The 21,152-nt window shown below is 46.3% G+C and overlaps 1 protein-coding gene across 1 annotated transcript in view; it reads left to right on the top strand.

The window, feature by feature from the left end:
* The window catches only part of MARCHF4 (membrane associated ring-CH-type finger 4), a 107,905-nt gene extending 86,970 nt beyond the window's left edge, over positions 1 to 20,935 (top strand). The window contains exons 3-4 of the mRNA XM_036085293.2: positions 2,031 to 2,223; positions 20,509 to 20,935. Of these exons, the coding sequence (XP_035941186.1) occupies positions 2,031 to 2,223; positions 20,509 to 20,876 (561 nt within the window). The 3' untranslated portion in view covers positions 20,877 to 20,935. The remainder of the gene's footprint in view (positions 1 to 2,030; positions 2,224 to 20,508) is intronic.
* The last annotated feature ends 217 nt before the right edge of the window (positions 20,936 to 21,152 follow it).

Here is a 21,152-nt window from a genome sequence, read left to right as displayed (position 1 = left end):
GGGGGACTAGGGATTAGGGTGGCTTTAGGGATTAAGGGGACCTTTCTGTGCCTCTATATTTGGGTGTTTTGAAGTCTGGAGCAGGAGAAAGTGAAGGTTATTGATGACTCAGTGGTCAAAACAAAAAGCTCAGTCAGGAACCCTCTTCATGGACGGAGAGGCAGGCTCTGGAGAAAGCATTTGTGGTGCAATATTTGAGAGGAGTCTGTAGGATCAGGCCATCTTCTGGAAAATCCCCTTGTTTTGTGTAACCCCAGGCTGGGGGAAGCAGTGGAAAATTTAAAGGCCCAATTACCTGTAATGGGATGCTATCTGTACAATTAAATGTAAAGGCTGATGTCCTACATCTAGAACAGCAAGTGAAACGTATTCCAATGGTTACAATTCCTTAGGGGCCGCTGGTCAGTCCCTCTGGAGCCGGACTCAGTGCTTGCATCCACGACAATTTAGTGCAGAGGAAGGACTCACTATTGGCAGATGGAAAGTTGTCTGATTTTTCTGGGGAGTTCAGGCTGAGATCCTGCTGGGGGTGTTCTCCATAGGACTTTACACAAATCCCGACAATCAGAAGATTGTCCTGCCCTCTGCCTTCCCAAATGGGATCCTGTCACTTCCCTGCTTAAAACTGTTCCATAGCGTCATGTTTACTCTTAGGACACAGCCAAAATTCTGTGCATATTCTTCAAGATTCCATATGGTCTTCTCTTCTTATTTTCCCAGCTGTCTCACCCCACACTCCCTTTTGCTCTCTCTGCTCCACCCTTTCTGGTCTTCCAGGTTTTCATATTCACTATACTTTTTTTTTCTGCCACAGGACCTTTGCACACGCTTTCTCCTGTGCCTAGAGCACTCTTCCCCCCTTTCTTTGCCTAAACTCCTACTCAACTCAAGCATTGCTTCTTCTGACAAGTCGAATCCACCTATCAAAGGCTCTCATAGTTCTATGTACCTCCTTCGCTTATGCCTGGTGACCTATAGTTGTAAATAAATTATTTGATCATCTGTGTTTCCTAGACTATAAATTCCATGAGGACAGAAATCTTATATGTTTTTGCTTACTGCTTTATCTCCAGCACCTAGCAGAGTACATATTTGTTGAGTGAGAGCATGAATAAATCCCAAACTAAAATCCAACTCCAGGCTCCTTTAGGCCTGTGCTACTGAGGCCAGTCATAGAATCATAGAATTTCAGAGTTGAAAACCACCCACACCTCAGCCTTCAATCCATCCTTCAATACTGCTATTAGCGTAGTGCTTTTTCTGTTAAAAAATGAGATCTCAGTGCTCATATATAGTCAGTAAATTATACTGTTTTTCTTATCTCTCCCCCACATCCTGTGTCCTCTCCTTGTCTGTTGAATTGGTAATATCTGGTATTTATATTAAATGACATGTCAGGTGTTGTAGAAAATAAGTAAAAGAAAGGCCTGTGCCCTATTAGTGTGAAAATAAACAACATTGCTCTGAAAAGAATATTCTGGGCCCTAGAATACCACCTACACTGGCTCTGCACTTTCACTTTCTCTGTCTGTATCATAATCAATTATAAAGGCCTTCCTTCCCAGCCATGGCTGCCCAGAACTCCCTCCCTACAATAACTTCTGACCATTTGGTGTGGTATCAGTTTCCTCCATATTAAAAGTGCAACAAGAAACTCAGAAACTTGGGGCGCCTAGGTGGCTCAGTCGTTAAGCATCTGCCTTCAGCTCAGGTCATGATCCCAGGGTCCTGGGATCGAGCCCCTCATCGGGCTCCCTGCTCGGCAGGAAGCCTGCTTCTCCCTCTCCCACTCCCCCTGCTTGTGTTTCTGCTCTCGCTGTCTCTCTCTGTCAAATAAATAAATAAATAAAATTTAAAAAAAACTCAGAAACTTGTAACGATAGCCATTGTATTCCAAGTTAAGAATTTTGCATTAAATCCTAAACCCCAGGTAAGAGGTTGGGGCAGCAGAAGGAGGAGGGATGGGAATGGGGTGGAAATGGGGTAAGGGCATCCAAGCAACAGCTAACCTATCCTTGTCTTCTTTGCAGTGGCAAGCCATCTCTCTGACAGTCATTGAGAAGGTTCAGATTGCAGCCGCCATCTTGGGTTCCCTCTTCCTCATCGCCAGTATCTCTTGGCTTATCTGGTCAACCTTCAGTCCCTCAGCAAAATGGCAGCGCCAAGATCTCCTCTTCCAGATCTGCTATGGGATGTACGGATTCATGGATGTGGTGTGCATAGGTGGGTCTGGGGGCCTGTCTCTATGGGAAGTGAGGAGCCATGTGCTGGTGAGTTAGACAGATCTCTCAGGATCCCTCCCTCTGAAAGGTCGAAGCACCAAGCTTGAGACCTGTAAACTCAGGAGGAGCCAGCACCTTAGATTTGAGGGGTCAATGGGGTGGGGGAGGAGGCAGGCCAAAGGAAGAAGATCTAAATCTTTCCCAAACAAATCTATTCTTGCCCAGTTGAAGATAAGGATAAGGAGGCTTGCCTCTAAGAAGACTTGAGAAAGGTCAGTTTGTCAGTCTGTCCGCCTCAAACGGGATGTGGAGGCCCTCTTCTCTGTTGTGTACTCCATGGTCGCCAAGCCATGACAAGGGATGACTATACATTTAATTCCATTCCCTTCCCAGCAAAATGCCCAGAAACAGCATCATGATACCTGCCCTTCCCCCCTTTTCTTCAGCTTTCCATAAGCCTATTATAGTGCCCCAGATTTCTCTAGTCTAGTGGTTTTCAAATTGTATGGAGTCCCAATGTTCCACACATAGCTTCAGGAACCAATTTTGGGAGTGGGCAATGGAACACAGGGCAGACAGCCTCTGAATCTTCACCCTTGCTTCACCTTGAGTTTTGGTACTTTTATCCATTTACATATATTTCTGTTCTAAATAAATCTTTGGTGTTTTAGAAAAAAAGTTGGAAACCCTCCACTTTAATTCCTGTCTGTTCCCTTACACCATTCCCAAATCTGTGTTCCTTCCTTTTCTATTATGTTAGGTCGATTGGTGGAGGGCCGGGTCTTTTTGTTCTTCCCAACAAATGCTTATGGTTTTCAACTCTGGAGTTGTCATTCAAGTGACCAAGATCCCGGTTTTCTTTCAGTGACATGAAGCATGGTTAAGCACTGGTCATACATCCTAACCTGGAAGTCTCATGTTACCCCCTAGGCCATGATGCTGATGGCACTAAAGTTCCACAGTTGTGTTCTCTGGGCTTTAGTTTGTATATTATATCAAATAGGCTACACTGCTCCGTTTGGCAGGAAAACATCTATTAGCTAGAATTTGGCTGGAAGATGCTATGTGAATTTCTTTGGGGCTCTTTAATATTAGGAGTCAGAGAGGCCTGGAGACTTGCATCTGATTATGGCAGCCAGAGACCAGTGATGCTGGCACTTGATACTTGTCTAAGCATCTTGCTGCCTCTCCCTGCTAGCTAAACCAATGCCTCAGCCCTGAGTTCAAGAGCCTTTTTAAAGGCAGCCTTTTATGGCACCTAGACAGATTGCCCAGGTTTGGAGGACTGTGGAAGAGAGGACTGTGAATGGGGAGGAATTTGACTTGGAGCATTCTAATTTCGTTCCCCCTCTACCAAAATCCTTTCCTACCCTGCTGAGGCACAGGTGGTGGCTGCCAAAAACCAGGTGTGTCTCCATATGGAGGTGTACAGCTCTGGCATGAAGGGGGGCAGCAGCAGAGGGCCTGGCGGAGCCTCTCCAGCTGTCCTTCATTCTCCTTCAGGAAGGCTTTTGACTGGTCCCTTCTACGAGACTTGCTTTCCTGTCACGTGGTGTATTAGTCAGCTTTGGCTGCAGTAACAGGCAACTTCAGAATTGCAGTGCCTCACAATGACAGGCATTTATTTCCTGTGGCTGGGTCTGCATGATGGCTGTGGCTCAGCTGGGCTTGGCTCGGTTTGGCTTCTGACTGTGCATTGGGTTGCAGCCCGCTCTGAGTGGCTTCTCATGCTGGGGCCCAGGTAAAGGGGCAGGGACTTCTGGGGTGTACCTTTCTAGGCAGGTACAAGAGCACAAGAGGACTGGTGGAAATTTGCAAGGCCTCTCAAAGCTTCTTCTCAATACTGGCATACTGTCCCCTCTGTCCACAGCCCATGGGCCAATGCAAGTCATCAACGAGACCAACATCAGTGTGGGGGTGGGCAAGGGAAGCATACTCCTCCTCCCCTGGAGGGAGCATGGGAGGGAAAGAGGAGCATAAATACCACCTGCCATTCAGGGCTTCATAGATTTGAAGACTGAGAGAAGGAAACATAGAAGAGATCATGGGATCAACCTGTATGATTCTTGTTTTGAAGTTGAGAGAACTAAGGCTCAGAGAAGGGAAGTGATCTGCTCAGTATTGCTCAGCTGGGATTAGAAGCAAGATCTCCTGATTGGCAGTCCAGTGCTCTTTCCATTCTCTTCTTGCGTCAGAAAGCAGGAGTCTTCTGTGTCCCTTATGGAACATCTGTAGATGCCATCTGCAACTTTGAGTGCACCTGGGCCCACTTATAGGAAGAGCCCTCACCAACAGACCTGCTCCCTGTGGCTCTGAGCCACCCAGCACCTCTGCTTGTGCCTCCTGGCACCCTGGTCCCTCCTGCTCATAGTGTCTCCCTCTGAGCAGGACTCCACAGAACCATCTCATCCTCTGTCTCTTTCTTGGCTCCTCTCCATCTGCCTCCCTCCAACCCAATTCTATCTCTCAAATTCTTTCTCTTCTTTCTCTTCATATATATATGGCACTCAGTCACCCAATTTCTGGAAGAAACACAGTGAGCTAGATATTGAGAGTTTTCATATTGCTTTCCTTCCTTCCAAGCTTTTAAGAAAACATAATTTCCCAGGATGCAAAGCCACACCATGATCTGTCCATTCTGCTCTGACAAGTCAGTGACTGCCTGGAGATAGCCATTGGACAGGAGGGGGCTGCCTAGGGACCAAGTGCTTTTAGTGCCATCCCAAAGTAGTCAGATATATTTATATTTAGACTAGCTCACCTTTAAAGAGTTTAGACTGCTCTATCATTTTGTTGATTATAACTGGAGCTAATTCAGTTGTCAGACCATTTCCCCGGGGGCAATAATTTTCTTCCCATTTTTCAGATGGGGAAACTGATACTGAAGGATTTGTCCTAGGCTGACTCAGGCAGCAGAGCAGGACTCTCAATTCATTGTTTTTCTAGGAGAGGTTGTCCATAAGAGAATATTCTAGGAGACAGAATCAAAAAGAGAGTAATATGTGATCTAAAGAGAGTGGAAGATGATGGACAGTAGTTGAAATGCACAAACAGATTCTTGTGATGGTTGCATTGATGATTTTGATATTGGTGATGATAATCAGTAGTGATGATGGTGGTTTCAATGGTGAAGTTCAGGTATCAGTCATTTACTTCTCTTCTGCAGTGTTCTGGTCAGTTGAGGAAAAACACTCAGTACTGTATAAGTGGTTATAAAGTATCAGCCTCTTAGGGACTCCCTGGTAGGACAGTCAGGTGGAGCCTGGAATGTACCAGCAGTGTATTTATTTTTAGGCTCAATTAGACACTTAGACTCACAGAACTACCAGAGAGTACACTTAGCACTAGATTCACTTAGAGGAATTTAGGACAGGAACCACAACCTCCATAAGGCAAGTCCAGATTACTTCTGCAGGTGAGTCCTTGCTGTACTCCATAACCTAGTCCAGGGCTAGTCTCTCAGCCCCCAGCTGATAGCTCATGAAGAAAGAGATGAGACCCACAATAGTGCATACAGGATCCACCTTGACATAGTTTCCCCACAAAAGTCATATGTAGTTACAAGTGTCCCTGTACTCAGGGACGCCCAAACTACAGCCTCCCACCAGGCATTGATAGTAAAGCAGCCACCAGTCAGGGGTTACCTCCACCCTAGGGAATGTTGTAACACGGCTGACACTCCACCTTCATCAGAATTCCAGGGAAACAAGCCAGAATGGCAACCCAGGGTCTAGTTTGTTTTGAGAGAAGGAGCAAGTATGCTTGCTCACCTCTATCCTACCACCTCCTGCCTCTATCCATGAATCTTGACTCTGGCCACACAAACCTGTTTCACTGAACCAATGCAAGACAGAGGAGCTAGAACATAGAAAGAGACCTGGCTAGGTGAGCCAGAAGGAAGCATAATGTTGTCTTCTTACTGCATGAAAATGAACAACATGGATGAGAGTCACAGGATGGCACCTATATTACTATAGAGGTGGTCATCAGTTTTAAAACTCAGTCAATTAGTTGATTCCTATGGGAAAAGGGGAGTTTCCCTTCCAGAAGTCCTAAGAAAGTGGAAGAAAATGATGTGACAGAGTGGACAGAGGAAGAGATGATTCCTTATCAGAAAGTAGGTAGAAGTGATAATGGGAGAGGTGACTATTCTCAAGAAATGTTGGTTGAAAAAAAATGTTAAATGAAAAAATCCATATCCATAGACTTGAGCTCCTTGGATGGATGGAGAAATTCAGTACCTGGATGGAAATTTATCACTAGAAGAAGGAAAATGAGTCTAGCCTTGTGTTAGCTCAAAAGGCTGAGTAAGAAAGGAATAAGACCATCTGTTAAAATGAGTCTTTGGACTTTCTCTATTTTTCAGACACCAAAAACAATTTGTCTATTCCCTAAGACTGTTAAATGGCCTCAGACAGTAAAGAATCTGAGTAAACATGAAATATATAGCTTTAAGTAATCCTTAAAAATAGATTTACCTTTTATCAGAGCAGTGCTCTAAGGGAAAACTCATGAGAGTGGGCAGGACACAAAGAGACACTCCATTGGGTGCCAGCACCAGCTGAGCAGATATTCTCTGCCATGAAGCCAAGAGGATGCAGTGTATGGGACATGGTCACCTTGCTGCCCACGAAGCCACATCTGCTCCATCCACAGCTATGTCCACCTGGCTGACCTCCAGGGAAGGGCCTTTGGTTCTCACCAAAGAATTTTGCCTGAAATGGGTGCCAGGAAGGTCTGGGTTCTCTGTTGGATGCAGCATGGGTCCAGGGTTGTGGACAAGGGCTCTAGACTTGGTTATATCAGAAGGTTGTACATTCTGGGAGACAAGCTGCCCTTACAGATTAAACGTCTCTTGGGTAGAGTCCTAACTTCCTAGACCAATCCATGCCACTGTGAAAACCAAAACTAAGTTGCTGTGGACAGAACAAACCACCAAACACTCCTGCAAGGGCACAGAAGAACTGAGAAAGGGCACAATAACCCTAAAAGATGAGCAGGGTAAGTATTATGATCCATATTTAACAGATAAGGAAAAGCTTAAAGTAATAGTGCTCCAGGTCACATAGCTAAAAAAATGGCAGAGCTGAGAATTAGACCAAAAACCTTGGACTCCAATTCCAGGGTGCTTTCCACTGCCTCTTTTATCTCTGATTGCTCTGTGAAATTGCAAACGCAGAGCTTGGATGGGGAGGCAGGTTGAAGGGAAATTGGTCCAGTAATACCTTGACCCATAAGGTAATGGCTGAGCAATAAGAAATTTAGTGAGTCCTGGCTGCTCCTGTCCTTTATTCAGGGTCTTGGAGTTTAGCCATTGTTGCACCTCCCTTTTGATCAGTGCTATTCTGACACCAACTGAGAGGGAGGCTTAAGAAATTGAGGTAAGGGGTGCCTGGGTGGCTCAGTTGGTCAAGTGTCTGCCTTTGGCTCAGGTCATGATCCCAGGATCCTGGGATTGAGCCCCGCATTGTGCTCCCTGCTCAGCAGGGAGTCTGTTTCTCCCTCTCCCTCTGTGCTCTCTCTCACTCTCAAATAAATAAATAAATAAATAAAATCTTTAAAAAAATAGAAATTGAGGTGAAATTTGGGTGGTTTGTCTCCCTGTGAGACACTCTGGTGGAAGGAACTTAGGGCAGGGGAAGCTACATGTCCTGGCTAACATGAACTTAGGGAATCCATTCATTCACTAAAAAATATTTATTGAAAGGGCACTCCCAATAAGAGAATCACTTGGTCTCAAGGATCTTACATTTCACTGGGAAGGCAGACAAGTTAATCATTTATCATTTATCATTTATGAGTCAGAAGGGGCTCAGGATTAGCATCTCCATTCATTCAGTAGCATTTCCTGGCTGTCTGGTTTTGTTCCTAAAACTAGGGAACTTTAATAAAGTAATGAACGAGACACAGTCTTTGCCCTCAAGGAGCTCCCAATCTACAAATAAATCACAGCACAGTGGCAGCCAGGATAAGATACAGAGAAATGTGGAACAGAATAGAGGGCAATTAACTCCCTCTTGGAGGAGTCCAGGAAGGCTTTTTGAAGGAAGGAACCCTATCCTTCAGCCATTTTCAAAAGATAGGTCAAAGTTTGTCCAGAAGAGAGGAAAAGAACATTCCAGGCAGAGAGACTAGCATGTGTAGAGGCCAGAGACTTGAGAGAACCAGGGACACTTGGGAAACTCGGAGCAGGTGTGTATGGCTCAGTGTCAAGAGCCAGAGTGGGAAGGTGGGTGATGGGCCATAGGGATGTGGAGATTGGCAGGAGCCAAGTCACACAGTATCATGAATCATGGGCTAAGCAGCTCAGACTTCACCCTGTTGGTGACAGGGAGGCATTAATAAGATTTTATACCAGAAAGAAGTGTGGTCAGATGTATGTGTGCTTTACAGAGGTAACTCTGGCAATGGTAGGGAGGATGGACCAGAGCTGGAAAGACTAGAGGCAGCGAGGGGCCAGCTGGAAAATGCTTGTAATGGTCCGAGCAAAAGGGAAAGAAATGCAAAACTGCAGTGGGGAAGACGTGTATGGGATGACCTTGAGAAGCACTTAGGATGTGGATAAGATAGGACTATATGAACTTCTTTGAAGCAAGTAGGAATCCCAGGGTCTGGCTTGCGTGGGGATACAGCTGAGCATGAGAATGGGGTTGGCAATGGGAGAAGCAAAGAGGAACCAAAGGTAAGTCTTTGGCAAAAGCACCAAACAAAAGGCCCATCACAAGCCTAAAATCCAGGCAGTGAGGTAAGAGGCAGCTCCTAAGCGAAGAGTTTGCAGTAGAAGAGAAGCAAGACGCATGGAGTACATTATGGGCTGCAAAGAGGGGAAGGCATTGCCAGGAAAGAGTCTCTGCAGGGGTAGAAAGAAAGAAAGGGCCTTTGGTGGCCTCCTGTTCGTAGAGGAAGATTTGAGGGCATTGGACCAGTTCTGATGAGGATCGGTGACTAATGAGAAGTGGGGGAGGGAGGTAAGGAAAGGTTTCTGTAGGCGGTTGGATAAAACTTGAACACGGGTTTGGGGGTCAACAATAAGAGGGGGTAAAGCTGTGGTTTTGGCAAGACAACTTAGAAGGAGCATTCAAAGAGTAGGTGGCTAAGCATGGAGACCTGGGGACCATTATAGGCTTAAAAGATGGATGAAGACAGAGAATGAGAAAAACAAGAGGGAATGGGTCACAAAACCCAGGATGGTGGGTTTCTGGAGTGGCAGGAGTGTGCCACCTGGATCACATGTTGCTCAGTTTCTTACTAACCTTGAGACCTTCCGTGATTTGCATAACCACTCTCTGCTTCCCTTTTCTCATCTGTGAAATGGGATAATAATACCATTTTCAGAGCATTGTTGAGAGGATTAAATACGATGGCATGTGGAAAGGAGCAGGCATTCATAAAATCAGTGACCAGGCTGGGAGACACTTGATCCGGGTAGATTCCCCTTGGAGTGGGCACCCAATAAAGGTTTGCAGAAACTGTTAAAACCAGAAGCTAGTCACAGCCTAGGAAGCCTGACTCCGTGTCCTCACATAATTGAGAGTCTGCTGTTATATGGAGCAGTGCCTCTTCTTGAAGGTTTTTAGTTCCCTCACACATGTCCCCTCAATGAGAAGATCTGATTACATTGAATGTCCTCCCACCACCTGCCTCCTCTTCTGTCATTTCTGATGACGGTGGCTGCCCAAGCAGAAAAGCTGACAGAGCCTCCCAGCAAACAAATGGGACAGTCTCTGCTCTAGTGGGTCAAGTTATTAGGATTTAACAAGAGCAAATTAATTAAGGCCTTTGGCACCAAAAACATTATTTTTTCACTCCACAGACTCAAGAGATTGGCCACCAAAAAGTCAAATCTGCAAAAAAATGAGGACCTCATCGTTATCACGTTTGTTTTTTTACTTGTGAGTGGGATGTGGTCAGGGAAAGGAAGGAGAGCATTTCCGAGATTGTTCCAAATCTTTAAAACAGTGGAATATGGTAATTTACAAAATTATAGAAAATCTTTTGTTAAAGCTTCCTCTGTCTGCTATTCATTGAGGTTCTTTCCTATAATTTAGAGATACCTGGTGCCTGCCGTCTGAGATAAAGGAATTCAAATTCCAATTTATAGTAAGTGGGCAAAGGGTAGGAGCAGCAGGACTACAAAAACATGATTTTTCAAACTTAATTTTAATTCACATTAACTAAAAAACACTTACCTGGCACAAAGATTCCTTCCTTTCTTCCTTCCCTTGGGCGAGAAATGACCCCATCTGTCAAACCTTTTAATTCCCTGATTAATAAACTGAAAATATGGGGAAGGCAGCCTGGTACCCCAGAAGAGACTAGGAAGTAGAAAATCTAGGTCTGAAGACTAGATTTGCCACCACTTCTGTGACCTTGGGCAAGTTACTTCTTTTTATAGTTCAGTTAAGTCCTCTATAACATGAGACGGTTGAACCTGATAACTTGCAAGGTACTTCTAGGTCTGACATTTTAGAATTTTGAAGTCACTTCCATTGCAAGAAGATGTCATAATTCTCAGAGGTTGACCACTGTGACGGTGGGGGGATTCCCAATCATGTTGGCTAGACCAAACAACTGATAAGCGTCAGCCATGTAAATGGGGAGGATGATGTTCAGTCTGTGTTCCATTAAATGCATATGGCTTATCCAACTCTCCAGATTAACTGTTAACTCATATTCCACCCACCCCCTGCCTCCCCCGACCAACAAGGGCTTCCTATGCAAGGTCCCCTCTCTCCACCTCTAAATGCTAGCTGCTCGGTAAGTGCAGGTGACTGATTTAGAAGCAGACACGCCAAGTGAGCACTGTCCCCCTCAAAGGAGACCCCTTGGGAGGCACTTCATTTCTTCCAGTGTGTGGACGGGGCTCAAATAGTTTAGGAACACCTCTTGGGAACCATCTTCAGTGCCTACAGCACAGTCTTGGGAATAGCTTCAGGAGTCGCATGTCTGTCCATTGACAGTGGGTCTATAGCTAGAAAAAAACCCCAATCTAGTAAATAAGGTGGCTGCTTGAGCCAAGTAATATATTTTGGGGGAAAACATGAAACATGCGTATATATATATATGCATCTGCTGGAGTTAGTCTAACCAAATACCCTAACTAAAATACCTGTAGTGCTAGGGTAGGGGCCACAAGAGAAAAGCAGTTTTTGGTTCAATGGAATGTGTGTATATATATATATACATATATATATATATATATAATTTCAGTGGTTTAATGCAGTAGAAGCTCCTGATCAGTGGGGAGGTTCTCCTCCACACAGAGACTCAGGGACCCATGCTCCTTCCATTTTGTGACCACAGTCCCCTAGGCTTTTGAATCTTTTATTTCCAGCTAATAGAAAATAAGAGCAAGCATGGATAAAGCACACACACACACACACAAACCACGTACTCTCCCCCTCAATACCCATTCTTAAACCTCGGCCTGACTAATGCTCACATGCAGTCCTGGTCACCCAGCTCCCCGTGGGTGCAAAGTGGTGAAATGTCATTCCTTCTCAGTGGTAACTCTGTACCAAGGAAGAGAAGAGTGGGGTTTTGGTGGACGGTCAGTCATGTCCGTCAAAGGCTGTCATTGAGAAATTTCCAGAAATGCTCTGCACTAGGACAGCCTAAGAAAGATTACGCCAGTTCCCAAGGGTAGTCTTTTCTTTTTTTTAAGATTTTATTTATTTATTTGACACAGAGAGGGAGAGGGCATAAGCAGGGGGAGCAGGAGAGGGAGAAGCAGGCTTCCCCTCTGAACAGGGAACCCGATGCGGGGCTCCATCTCAGGACCCTGGGATCATGACCTGAGCTGAAGGCAGACTCTTAACCAACTGAGCCACCCAGGCACCCCCCAAGGATAGTCTTTTAAAATCCTGGGATTTTAAACTCTTTTTAGATATAGAATTCTGGCACATTTGCTTAAAGAAACTACTTTTGTAACTTTAACATAACTCCTTTAAGATGAAATCATGTGAAACTTATTTCATAATGATGATAATAAAATAATAACTAAAATTTACTATTCGCTATACACCAAACACTGTTAAAAAGTGCTTTATGTGCATTATCTTATTTACTCCCTACAACCTCACGATGTAGTTACTATTAAAATGCTCATTTTCCTTAATAAAAAAATTAAGACTAAGAGGTAAATCACCCAACATCATACAACTAGAACCCAGTTTCATCTGATTTCAAAGCCCACATCCTTAACCACTTGGTTATAATGCTGTAACACATTTTTTAAATGCATAGCACAAAAGACATCTTATTGTGAATTGAAATAGAAATTGTATATACAGACTATAAAAAAATTATCTCCTCCATAGCTGCTTTCTCTGGAGGAGCCCACGACCTGCAGCATGGAGGAGGAAGGAGCCCAGACACATGGCACCATTCCGTTTCAGATGAACCTAAGTTTATGTCCCACTACCTGTACAAGCTGTGTGTCTTTGGGCAAGACACTAAGCCTCTCTGAGCTCAGTTTCTTCTTTGTCAGGTGGAGACAATACCACCTACCTCATGGGATTTCCGTGAGATGTAGACTATATTTGCAAAGCCCTTTTAGAGTGACAGAACATAGGAAGCATTCCCTAAGTACTGTCATCACCATCACCTTCATTACCATGACCTGCACCACCATCGCCCAGAATGGCTGAGAAATGCAATTCTGTCTGTGTCTTTCCAGATAGTGATAGCTCTGAGCTTTTAGAGAACCGCCACGGAAAAAACCCACAGTATCTTGGGACATAGCTTCATGCACACACTTCCAGGAATGAACCCCTCACTTGTACCAATGCAGGGATATTTGGGGCTCCAGGAATATTTCTCTTCCCTACCCAGTCCTACTGAGTTAAGCTCATTCATTCATTTCAAGGAGTCTCAGCACTCTTAATGATTTTCTAGCTAAGGTCTTCTCAAAGGTCTCTGCAATGCCTTGAGTGGGCAGAGGGGCTGGGATGATTCTGGCTCTGATGTGTTTAGAGACATCCTGGACAGCTTGACCAAGGTCAACCAGTCCAGCAAGGACTCTGCTGGGAAGGGAATTCCAATAAAAGTCGCCTCCAAGAGGACAGCCCCTCCCTGGACACTGGTTAGATTGATTTCTTTCCCACGATTGCCGGATAAGTTCTTCAGTGCAGGTTCTGACAGGGCTGGGCCCTCGAGGGGATAGCATCGGGAAGCTGAGCTTGGCAGTGGTGGGGCTGCAGGGTGAAGTCTTGCCCCACAGCCATCTGACAGCAGGTGACTCTGCAGGTGGGGAGCATCACTCCCTCGGCACTGCTGAAGGCTCTTGGTGGTGGGAGAGGAGACGGGAGTGGAGGCTGGTCACCACATCTACAGAATCAGCTGGCCCCTAGAGCTCCTCTCAGCTCCAGCATCTTACTCATCTGTAAACAGTGACTCAGACTGAGGATTGGGAAGGGCATTTAGGAGTCGGAAGAGCAGGTGCTTGCGCTTGGGAAGGGAGTTGGAGATAAAGGAGGAGGAAAAGATATGAGTGGGCTTTTTCTGTCCTGTAACTTCTACCCCCACCCCCACAATAATCAATATCATGTGGCTTTGCATGTTAAATGTGTGCTGGGCACAGCACCAAGCAGGAGCACACAGGACTCATTACCTCCTTTAATCTCCTAACAACCTATAAGCAAGGAGGTATCAGTCCCAGTTTACTGAAGAAGAACCTGAGGCTTGGGAAGAGGAAATAACTTGCCTAAATCCATAGGGCGAGTAAGTGGCAGACACTCTGAATGTCCAGTGCGTGTTCATTGGCGAGGTGCCTCTGAACTGTGGGACCCAAAGTCCTCTGGGTCTAGAAGGGAAGTATCCATTTCTTTGGTTGCCTCACATTTCCATGTCTGTCCCATCTGGAACTAGAGTATTTTTAAAAATTACCTACAGCTCTTGGGGCATCTGGGTGGCTCAGTGGGTTGAGCATCTGACTCTTGGTTTCGGCTCAGGTCATGATCTCAAGATGGTGAGATCGAGCCCCGCATCGGGCTCCATGTTCAGTGGGGAGTCTGCTTGGGATTCTTTCTCTCTTTCCCCCTTTGCCCCTCCCCTCCGCTTGTACTCTCTCTCTCTCTCAAATAAATAAAACTTTTAAAAAATTACCTTTAACTCTTTATTTGACCAAAAGTTAGAGCCTTCCATGAAGCAGTAGGCCAGAATAAGGACCATGTTCTAGGCAGTGCTACTCAAGTGTGGTCCGCACACAGGCAGCATCAGCTTAGGAATGCAAATCCTTAGGCCTCATCCAAGACCTACTGATTCAGACTCTCTGGAGGTAGAGCCCCGGAATCCATGTTTTAATAAGCTCCTTGGCTGATTCTGATGCATGCTAAAGTTTAAGAAGCACTGTTGTAGACTTGTCTGTAACTTTTTTGCCACTTAAATCAGGATACCTGCAGGAGATGAGGGTTGGGAAGGAAGATTTGGGCATTGCTGAGGGGACCAGAAGCTTCTCTGCAGACTTCTCAGTTAGCCTTGGCCTATTAACTCCATATGTGATAAGAACCAGTTTTTTTTTGTTCCATCACAGGTGTTCAGAAAAGCAAATAATAGGTACTCAGGAAATATTACCTAAATAGAATTAAATTGTATCTCACTGCTTTGGACACAGCAAGAGCCAATGGGCAGAATTCAGCAGGGCAGGATTGGGATGCTGATCCCAACCAAGGATTGAGGACTCCCTGACAGCCCTGGGTCAGTGGTGAGTTAGGGGCAGGAGGAGCCAAGCAGACAGGATCACCCACTCACAGTGGCCACCTTCTCTCCCTCCTTGTGGGCTAACCAAAGGGCCACTTCAGCGGGAGGCCGGTGGGAAGAGATATGATGGCAAGCAAAGTGTTCTGAGAGTTATGGAGCCTCCAGCGATGTGAGGAAGAGTTGCCCCCAAAGGTGGAGAGATGTCAGGGAGATGAAGGTGGCAATTCTTCTGGAACTGGATTTCCCACAAATACAGTCCAGGGTTGGGCACCTTGTAGGTGGTTATGAGGTCACTGTTAAATGAAACAGAAAATACCAGAGAAGGACCCAATCAAAACATACTGAATTTTTGGTACTGCCATGCATTCTAATGGTCCATCTTCTTCTATTGCTTCTCTGCCTCCCTTCACCAATAGCTTTCCTTCTTCCTATTCTAATTTCATCCTCTATCTCCATCCACCACCATTTCCAACCCATCTTCCTTCTCTCCCATCTCTTCAACTTCCCCATTTTCACCTGTCCCAATCAGATGAGCCCTACCCACCTTCCTCCGTTTTTGTTTTGTTTGTTTTGTCTTTATTCTGCCATCCAAGGAATCAATAAGTAATTTGTAGAACAGGAAGCAGAGGGAGAGCTAAGGGAAGTGGATGCGAATGAGGTAGTTCGTGCTTTTCCCATTTTTGCCCAACAAGCATTATCTTCAAAAACAGGTGCACCTTCCCCCCTTCAGCCATCTATCCATTAAAGTGGTTTAATTACTTCCTGAACACTAGACAGTTAGATAATTAGAAGGCAGCGTTCAGACCAAAATTTTAAGCCACCCTCTTCAATCAGGGTAAAATTGTCTGATCAAGAAGCTAATTAAGAATCAAGTGTAGTGGCTGTTATTGGAAAGAGTTAGTTTGGGGCTTTAAAAGATTCTGCTTCTCTCTCCCCGAGGCCCCCATTTCCTCCATCATCACCAAGGCTTCGTTAAGCTCCAGCTACTGTGTTGGCTGCCCAACCCTCAACCATTCCTGGCCTCTGTCCTCAAGGGGCTAACAGTCCAGGGAAAAGAGCATTGCAATGTTCAGATAGGCTTGTGGAAATAATGAACACAGGACACGTATTCACAGGGTTGAAGGAAGTGACTGGGGCAGGGTGATGAGACAGGGGGCAGAGAGGTCTCCTTGTTCAGGGTCAGGCAGGCCATATGAAGGGGTCCATTGGTGGTCTTCAGGAGATTGATGAACCCCAAAATTCATCTGTGTGGTTTTTGTTCCAGGGAGATGGTCCTTAGCCTTCATCAGATCCTCAAAGTGGCACATGACCCAAGAGATTAGGAACAACTGGGCCACAGGGAGACTGTCTCTCTAAGGAACGCTTGGAAACTTGTTGCCAGAGGGCAATCTCAGGAACTGTTGTCACGCTAGAGGAAAGAGTGCCAGTGGGTGGCTATCTTGTCTCATAGAATCACAGTGTGTTCAAGGTTGGAGAAGCTTTGAGATGTTTCCATTCCGTCTCTGCTTGACATTGAGGAGGCTGGAGTGACTCATGGCTATTTGCTCCTGTGACTCAGCTCTTCCTCATCCCCCACCCCCCACCCCCGCCCTGCAGGCCAGGCCATCAGCCTCCCCTCCACTGACAGTTGCTGCAGGGTGAATGCCCAGTCTTCTCACTCCCCATCATGGGGCCCAGCCCCCCAGACCACCCTCATGATATGGACAATTACCACTTTCTTATTGTGCACTTTCCTTAACTGGCCCCATCTTCCCAGCCCTTCCTCTGGACCTCATGGTCCATCACTAGCAACTTCTTCTGTGAGTGTTCCTTTCATTGAAACAGCTATCTTCTGAGGACACTGTTTCTTGCTGTCTCAAGTGGTAGCTGCTTTTTCTCCCATATACTGTATTCTACAGGGCCTGGAGGTAAGGTCCACATCCTCTTTGCTCCCCATTACCCCTTCTAAACCGCCTCTCTTCCTTATCCTTCAGAAGCCCCAGCCCCTGGCAGTGTATGTCATCGTATTTGACCTCTCCTTTCCCCTTCTTTATGCTATTGGCTGCTGACTGCCTACTCACTCCTCACATTCCTAGGGGCCCCTGGTTCATACACTCCCTCCCACCATTCCTGTCTTTAGCATCTCTGTGATCAGTGGCTCTCAGAAGAGGTGGCACCATCTCCTAGGGGCATTTTGCAAATCTTTGAGGTTTTTTTGTTTGTTTTCTAATATAGTTGTGCCCCAGAATTTGTTTTGAAATTTATATTGCCTGGTTATAAATGACTTCTCCTGTTTTTTTTTTTAACATTATCTGTTTAGGGCATTTTTTTTTAAAAAAGAAATCACGGTAGCTTATTTCATCTTGTGAATTTCACTTCAGAATAAGTAAGAAAGGGGATATTAAACTATATTTGTTTTAAAAGGGAGCATTTGGCCTGATAGCATTGAGGATGGCTGATGCAGATAATCTGTCCAACTCCTTGGCTACCTCAATACTCCACAGGCCTTTTCCTTTAGCCCACCTCAGCCCTTGCCCAAGAGGACATTCCCTAGACCTCATCATCACCAAGAACCACACCACTTCCAAAGTCTGGATTTAAACATCCTACTCTCTGAGCATCACTCCCCCTCACCATCCTTGTAGATCACTGACTCTAGCAATTCTGTAACTTCAAAGAGACCTCTTGGCATTGACCCTATCACTTTCCATTTTTCCTTATCCCTTTTGTGTATCACTTTCCTTCTCCCCAGCCTAGACTCCATGGGCCAGTGTGATAACTACTCCCTTGCAAACATCCATAATTCTCATTGTCCTCTCTTATGTCTCGCTTGCCTGAGAAAAGTCCATACTGATTAAACGCAACTTTCATACTCCATAGGTGCACCTAGAAGGCAGTTGAAGGTATGGAGAAAAGCCACACAACTCATTTCAAATTTGTGGCCACAAATCTCAAATGGACACTCAACACTGTCAGACAATTCTTTTACATCTCCTTTGTAAATTCAGTCTCCCATTTTCCAAGATAATCATTTCCCACTTTTTCTTCTCTCCACAAATCTTCAACACTTCCTCCTGTATCCCTTCCATCTTAGCTGATGACATAGAAGAGACAGAGGCACTTGGATGAGAACTACCTGATTTTCACATCTATCATCCTCCCTCCACCTGTGCCTACTAAGCCAATGGCACTCCTCATTCCACCTGAGCTGCCCTCTCAATGGAATTTGAGAGTTAGCACACTGTCTTTCTTGAAACACATTCTTCTCTAGACTTCTGGGTCTACACACTTGCTGGTCTTGCTTCTATACCATTTATTGCTCCTTTAGAGCCTCCTTTGCCGGCTCTACCTCCACCAAACCTCTATACATGAGAAGGCCCAGGAATCTGTCATTGGCCCCCTTCTCTTATCTGTCTACCTTCTCTCCCCAGGAGATCTGGGCCATTCCTAAGGCTTCAGATTCTACCTCTACACTGATGACTTATACCTCCTGGCCAGACCTCCCCTAACCTCAGACTCATATGTCCAACTGCCCACCTGGACCTTCCAGTGAGATTTCTATCAGACATCTTAAATTACCATAACCAAAATATAACTATTAATCACTGTGGTAGGCTGAATAATGGCCCCCAAAGACATCCAGGTCCTAATCCCTGGAGACTGTTAATCTTACCTTATATGGCAAAAGGGACTTGCAGATGTGAGTAATTTAAGAATCGTGACATAGGGAGAGAATCCTGGATTATTTGGGCAGACCCAGTGCAATCACAAGTGTTCTTATAAGAGCGAGTCAGAGAGAGACATTGACAGAAGAGTAGGAGATATGACATTGGAACAAAGAGGTGGAGCGATGTAGGGAAGAGACAGGTAATGCAGGCGACTTCTAGAAGCTTAAAGGCAAGGAGATTCATGAATCCTCCTCTCAAAGCCACCAGAAAGAACCAGTCCTCTGACACCTTCACTTTAGACTTCTGTCTCCAGAACTGTAAGAGAATACATGTGTGTTATTTTAAGCCACTGTGTGGTCATTTGTTACAGCAGCAATAGGAAACTGATATAGTCATGACCACAGCCACACAAATTCATACCCCCTACCCTCCTGCCGTCCACATATTAGTAAATGGCACCGCCACGAGAAGCTCCTGAGTTGTCCAGATTTTCCTCTTGACTCACATCTTACCTGTCAGCAAGCCTGTGAGCTACCTCTACATAAACCCTGACCACACAAGTTCTCACGGAATCCACTGCTATAACCCTAGTCTAGGCCACCCTCCCTTCCTGCTTGAATCACTACAGCCCTTCCTGCTTGAATCACTACAGCCCTTCCTGCTTGAATCACTATATCACTTCCTGCTTGGTCTCCTGCTCCTATTCGTTTCCCTCATCCAGTTCCACAGGATCGAGAATGAACTTTCTGAAGGGTAAACCAGATCACATCACCCCGACCCTCCCATTAAAACCCTTCAGGGGCTTCCCATTATAATTAGGATAAAATAAAAATCCCTTGCCTTGGCCTATAAGGCCTTATCATATTGACCTCTGCCCTACCTTATCTCTCTTTGTACTTCCCACCCATCACTGCACCCTGGCCACACTGACCTTCCTTCCTGACCCATGTGCATTCCGTTCCCACCTGCTGGTCTTCACACTTGCAGTTCCTATCACTAACATGCCCCTCTGCAGATCTTTGCATGGTCCCCTCCTCATCATTTACATGTCAACGTAAATATCACCTCCCCCCAAAAGGCCTTTCCCGCCTCCCTCTCGATAAAGCAGGACCCTCAGTGTCTGCAGCCAGTGTCTATTTAACCCTATTTTATCTTCCTTGTAGCATTTGCCAGCACCTGACATAGTCTCATGGGTTTGGTTATGTGTCCACCGCGTGTCTCTCCACTAGAATATCAGCTCTGGGAAGGCAGGACTCTGGTGTCCTGCTCACTGCACCAGCCCCAGTGCCTGGAACAGAGTAGGCACATAATCCATTTGATCTGCCTGGTTGTGTGGCGTGGCTTCTTTCTGGCTCTACACTGCTTCTGGCCAGTATAGCTGGGTCCAAGTCCTCTCTCCCAGGGGTGTAGTTCAGTAGCACTGGGCTATTTGTTAAGTAGCAGAGAGTTAACCAGTGGAATTCCAGACTTCATTCGGCAGGTACGGAATGCCCATCGTCCTGTTCATGGTGCCTTTGAGAGCACACGGTTCGTTCAACATCTGCCAAGTGCCAGGTGCCACGGCTACGTGGTAGAGGGAGGAAAATACACTTCTATCATGCCTCAGTGGATGATGATTTGGGGTTTTGTCAAGCCAAGAAGTGGGAGGGGTGGAGGAGAGGTAGGCAAAAGCGTTGCCCGTAGGCACGCGACCATTTCATGAACTAGGTATGGCAGCCTCCACCTTCCCCTTCTGAGGACACATCGAGCCTAGGAATACAGGGATGGTAGCCCTGTGGCTCAGAGCTGAAAGGGAGGTTTGAAAAGAACAAATGAAACCCATACAAATCCAGTTGGCTCCAACTTCTCTCTCGGTGGATACGCGCAGGGAGACAGTTTTTCCGGCAGTGACCTCAGGTCTCTTACTCGGCCTTTGCTTTCCTCTCTCCCTGGCGCCACAGGTCTCATCGTGCACGAGGGACCCTCCGTGTACCGCATCTTTAAACGCTGGCAGGCTGTCAACCAGCAGTGGAAAGTGCTGAACTATGACAAGACGAAAGACCTGGAGGATCAAAAGTCGGGAGGCAGGACAAACCCCCGGACCTCCTCAGCCACCCAGGCCAATGCCCCCTCCTCGGAAGAGGAGGCCGGGGGCACCCCGGGCCCTGAAGAAGGCCCTGCTCGGGCGGCCAGCCATCCCTCAGGCCCTCTGTCCGATCACCACTGTGCTTACACCATCCTGCACATCTTGAGTCACTTACGGCCTCATGAACCGCGGAGCCCCCAGGGCGGGAGCCGGGAGCTTGTCATGAGGGTCACGACAGTGTGAGAGGAGACACCTGAAAGGGAGGCCGTGACCATGCACAGAGATGGGGAGGTGGGCCTGGGAAGGGGCGGGGCCCAGTGGGGCCGCAGTCTGGGGAGCAGGTGTGGGGAGGCCAGGGGGCACTCCAGGGGCCTGAGGAGAGGGCAGGCAGAGGGCGGTGGGTCTTGAGGGGGCCCTGGAGGCAGGGTCAGAGCTGGAGTGAGTGAGGCTGGTGTCCAGAGAGCTTTCGTGATTCCGATCAGTCAAGCCCAATCTCCCATAAGAGCAAGGAACTCCAGG

The sequence above is a fragment of the Halichoerus grypus genome, chromosome 4 (genome assembly GCF_964656455.1).
Source record: "Halichoerus grypus chromosome 4, mHalGry1.hap1.1, whole genome shotgun sequence".
Taxonomy (NCBI): Eukaryota; Metazoa; Chordata; class Mammalia; order Carnivora; family Phocidae; genus Halichoerus; species Halichoerus grypus.
Note: the sequence above shows the minus strand (reverse complement) of the source record. Positions and strands in the feature narration are given on the sequence as shown.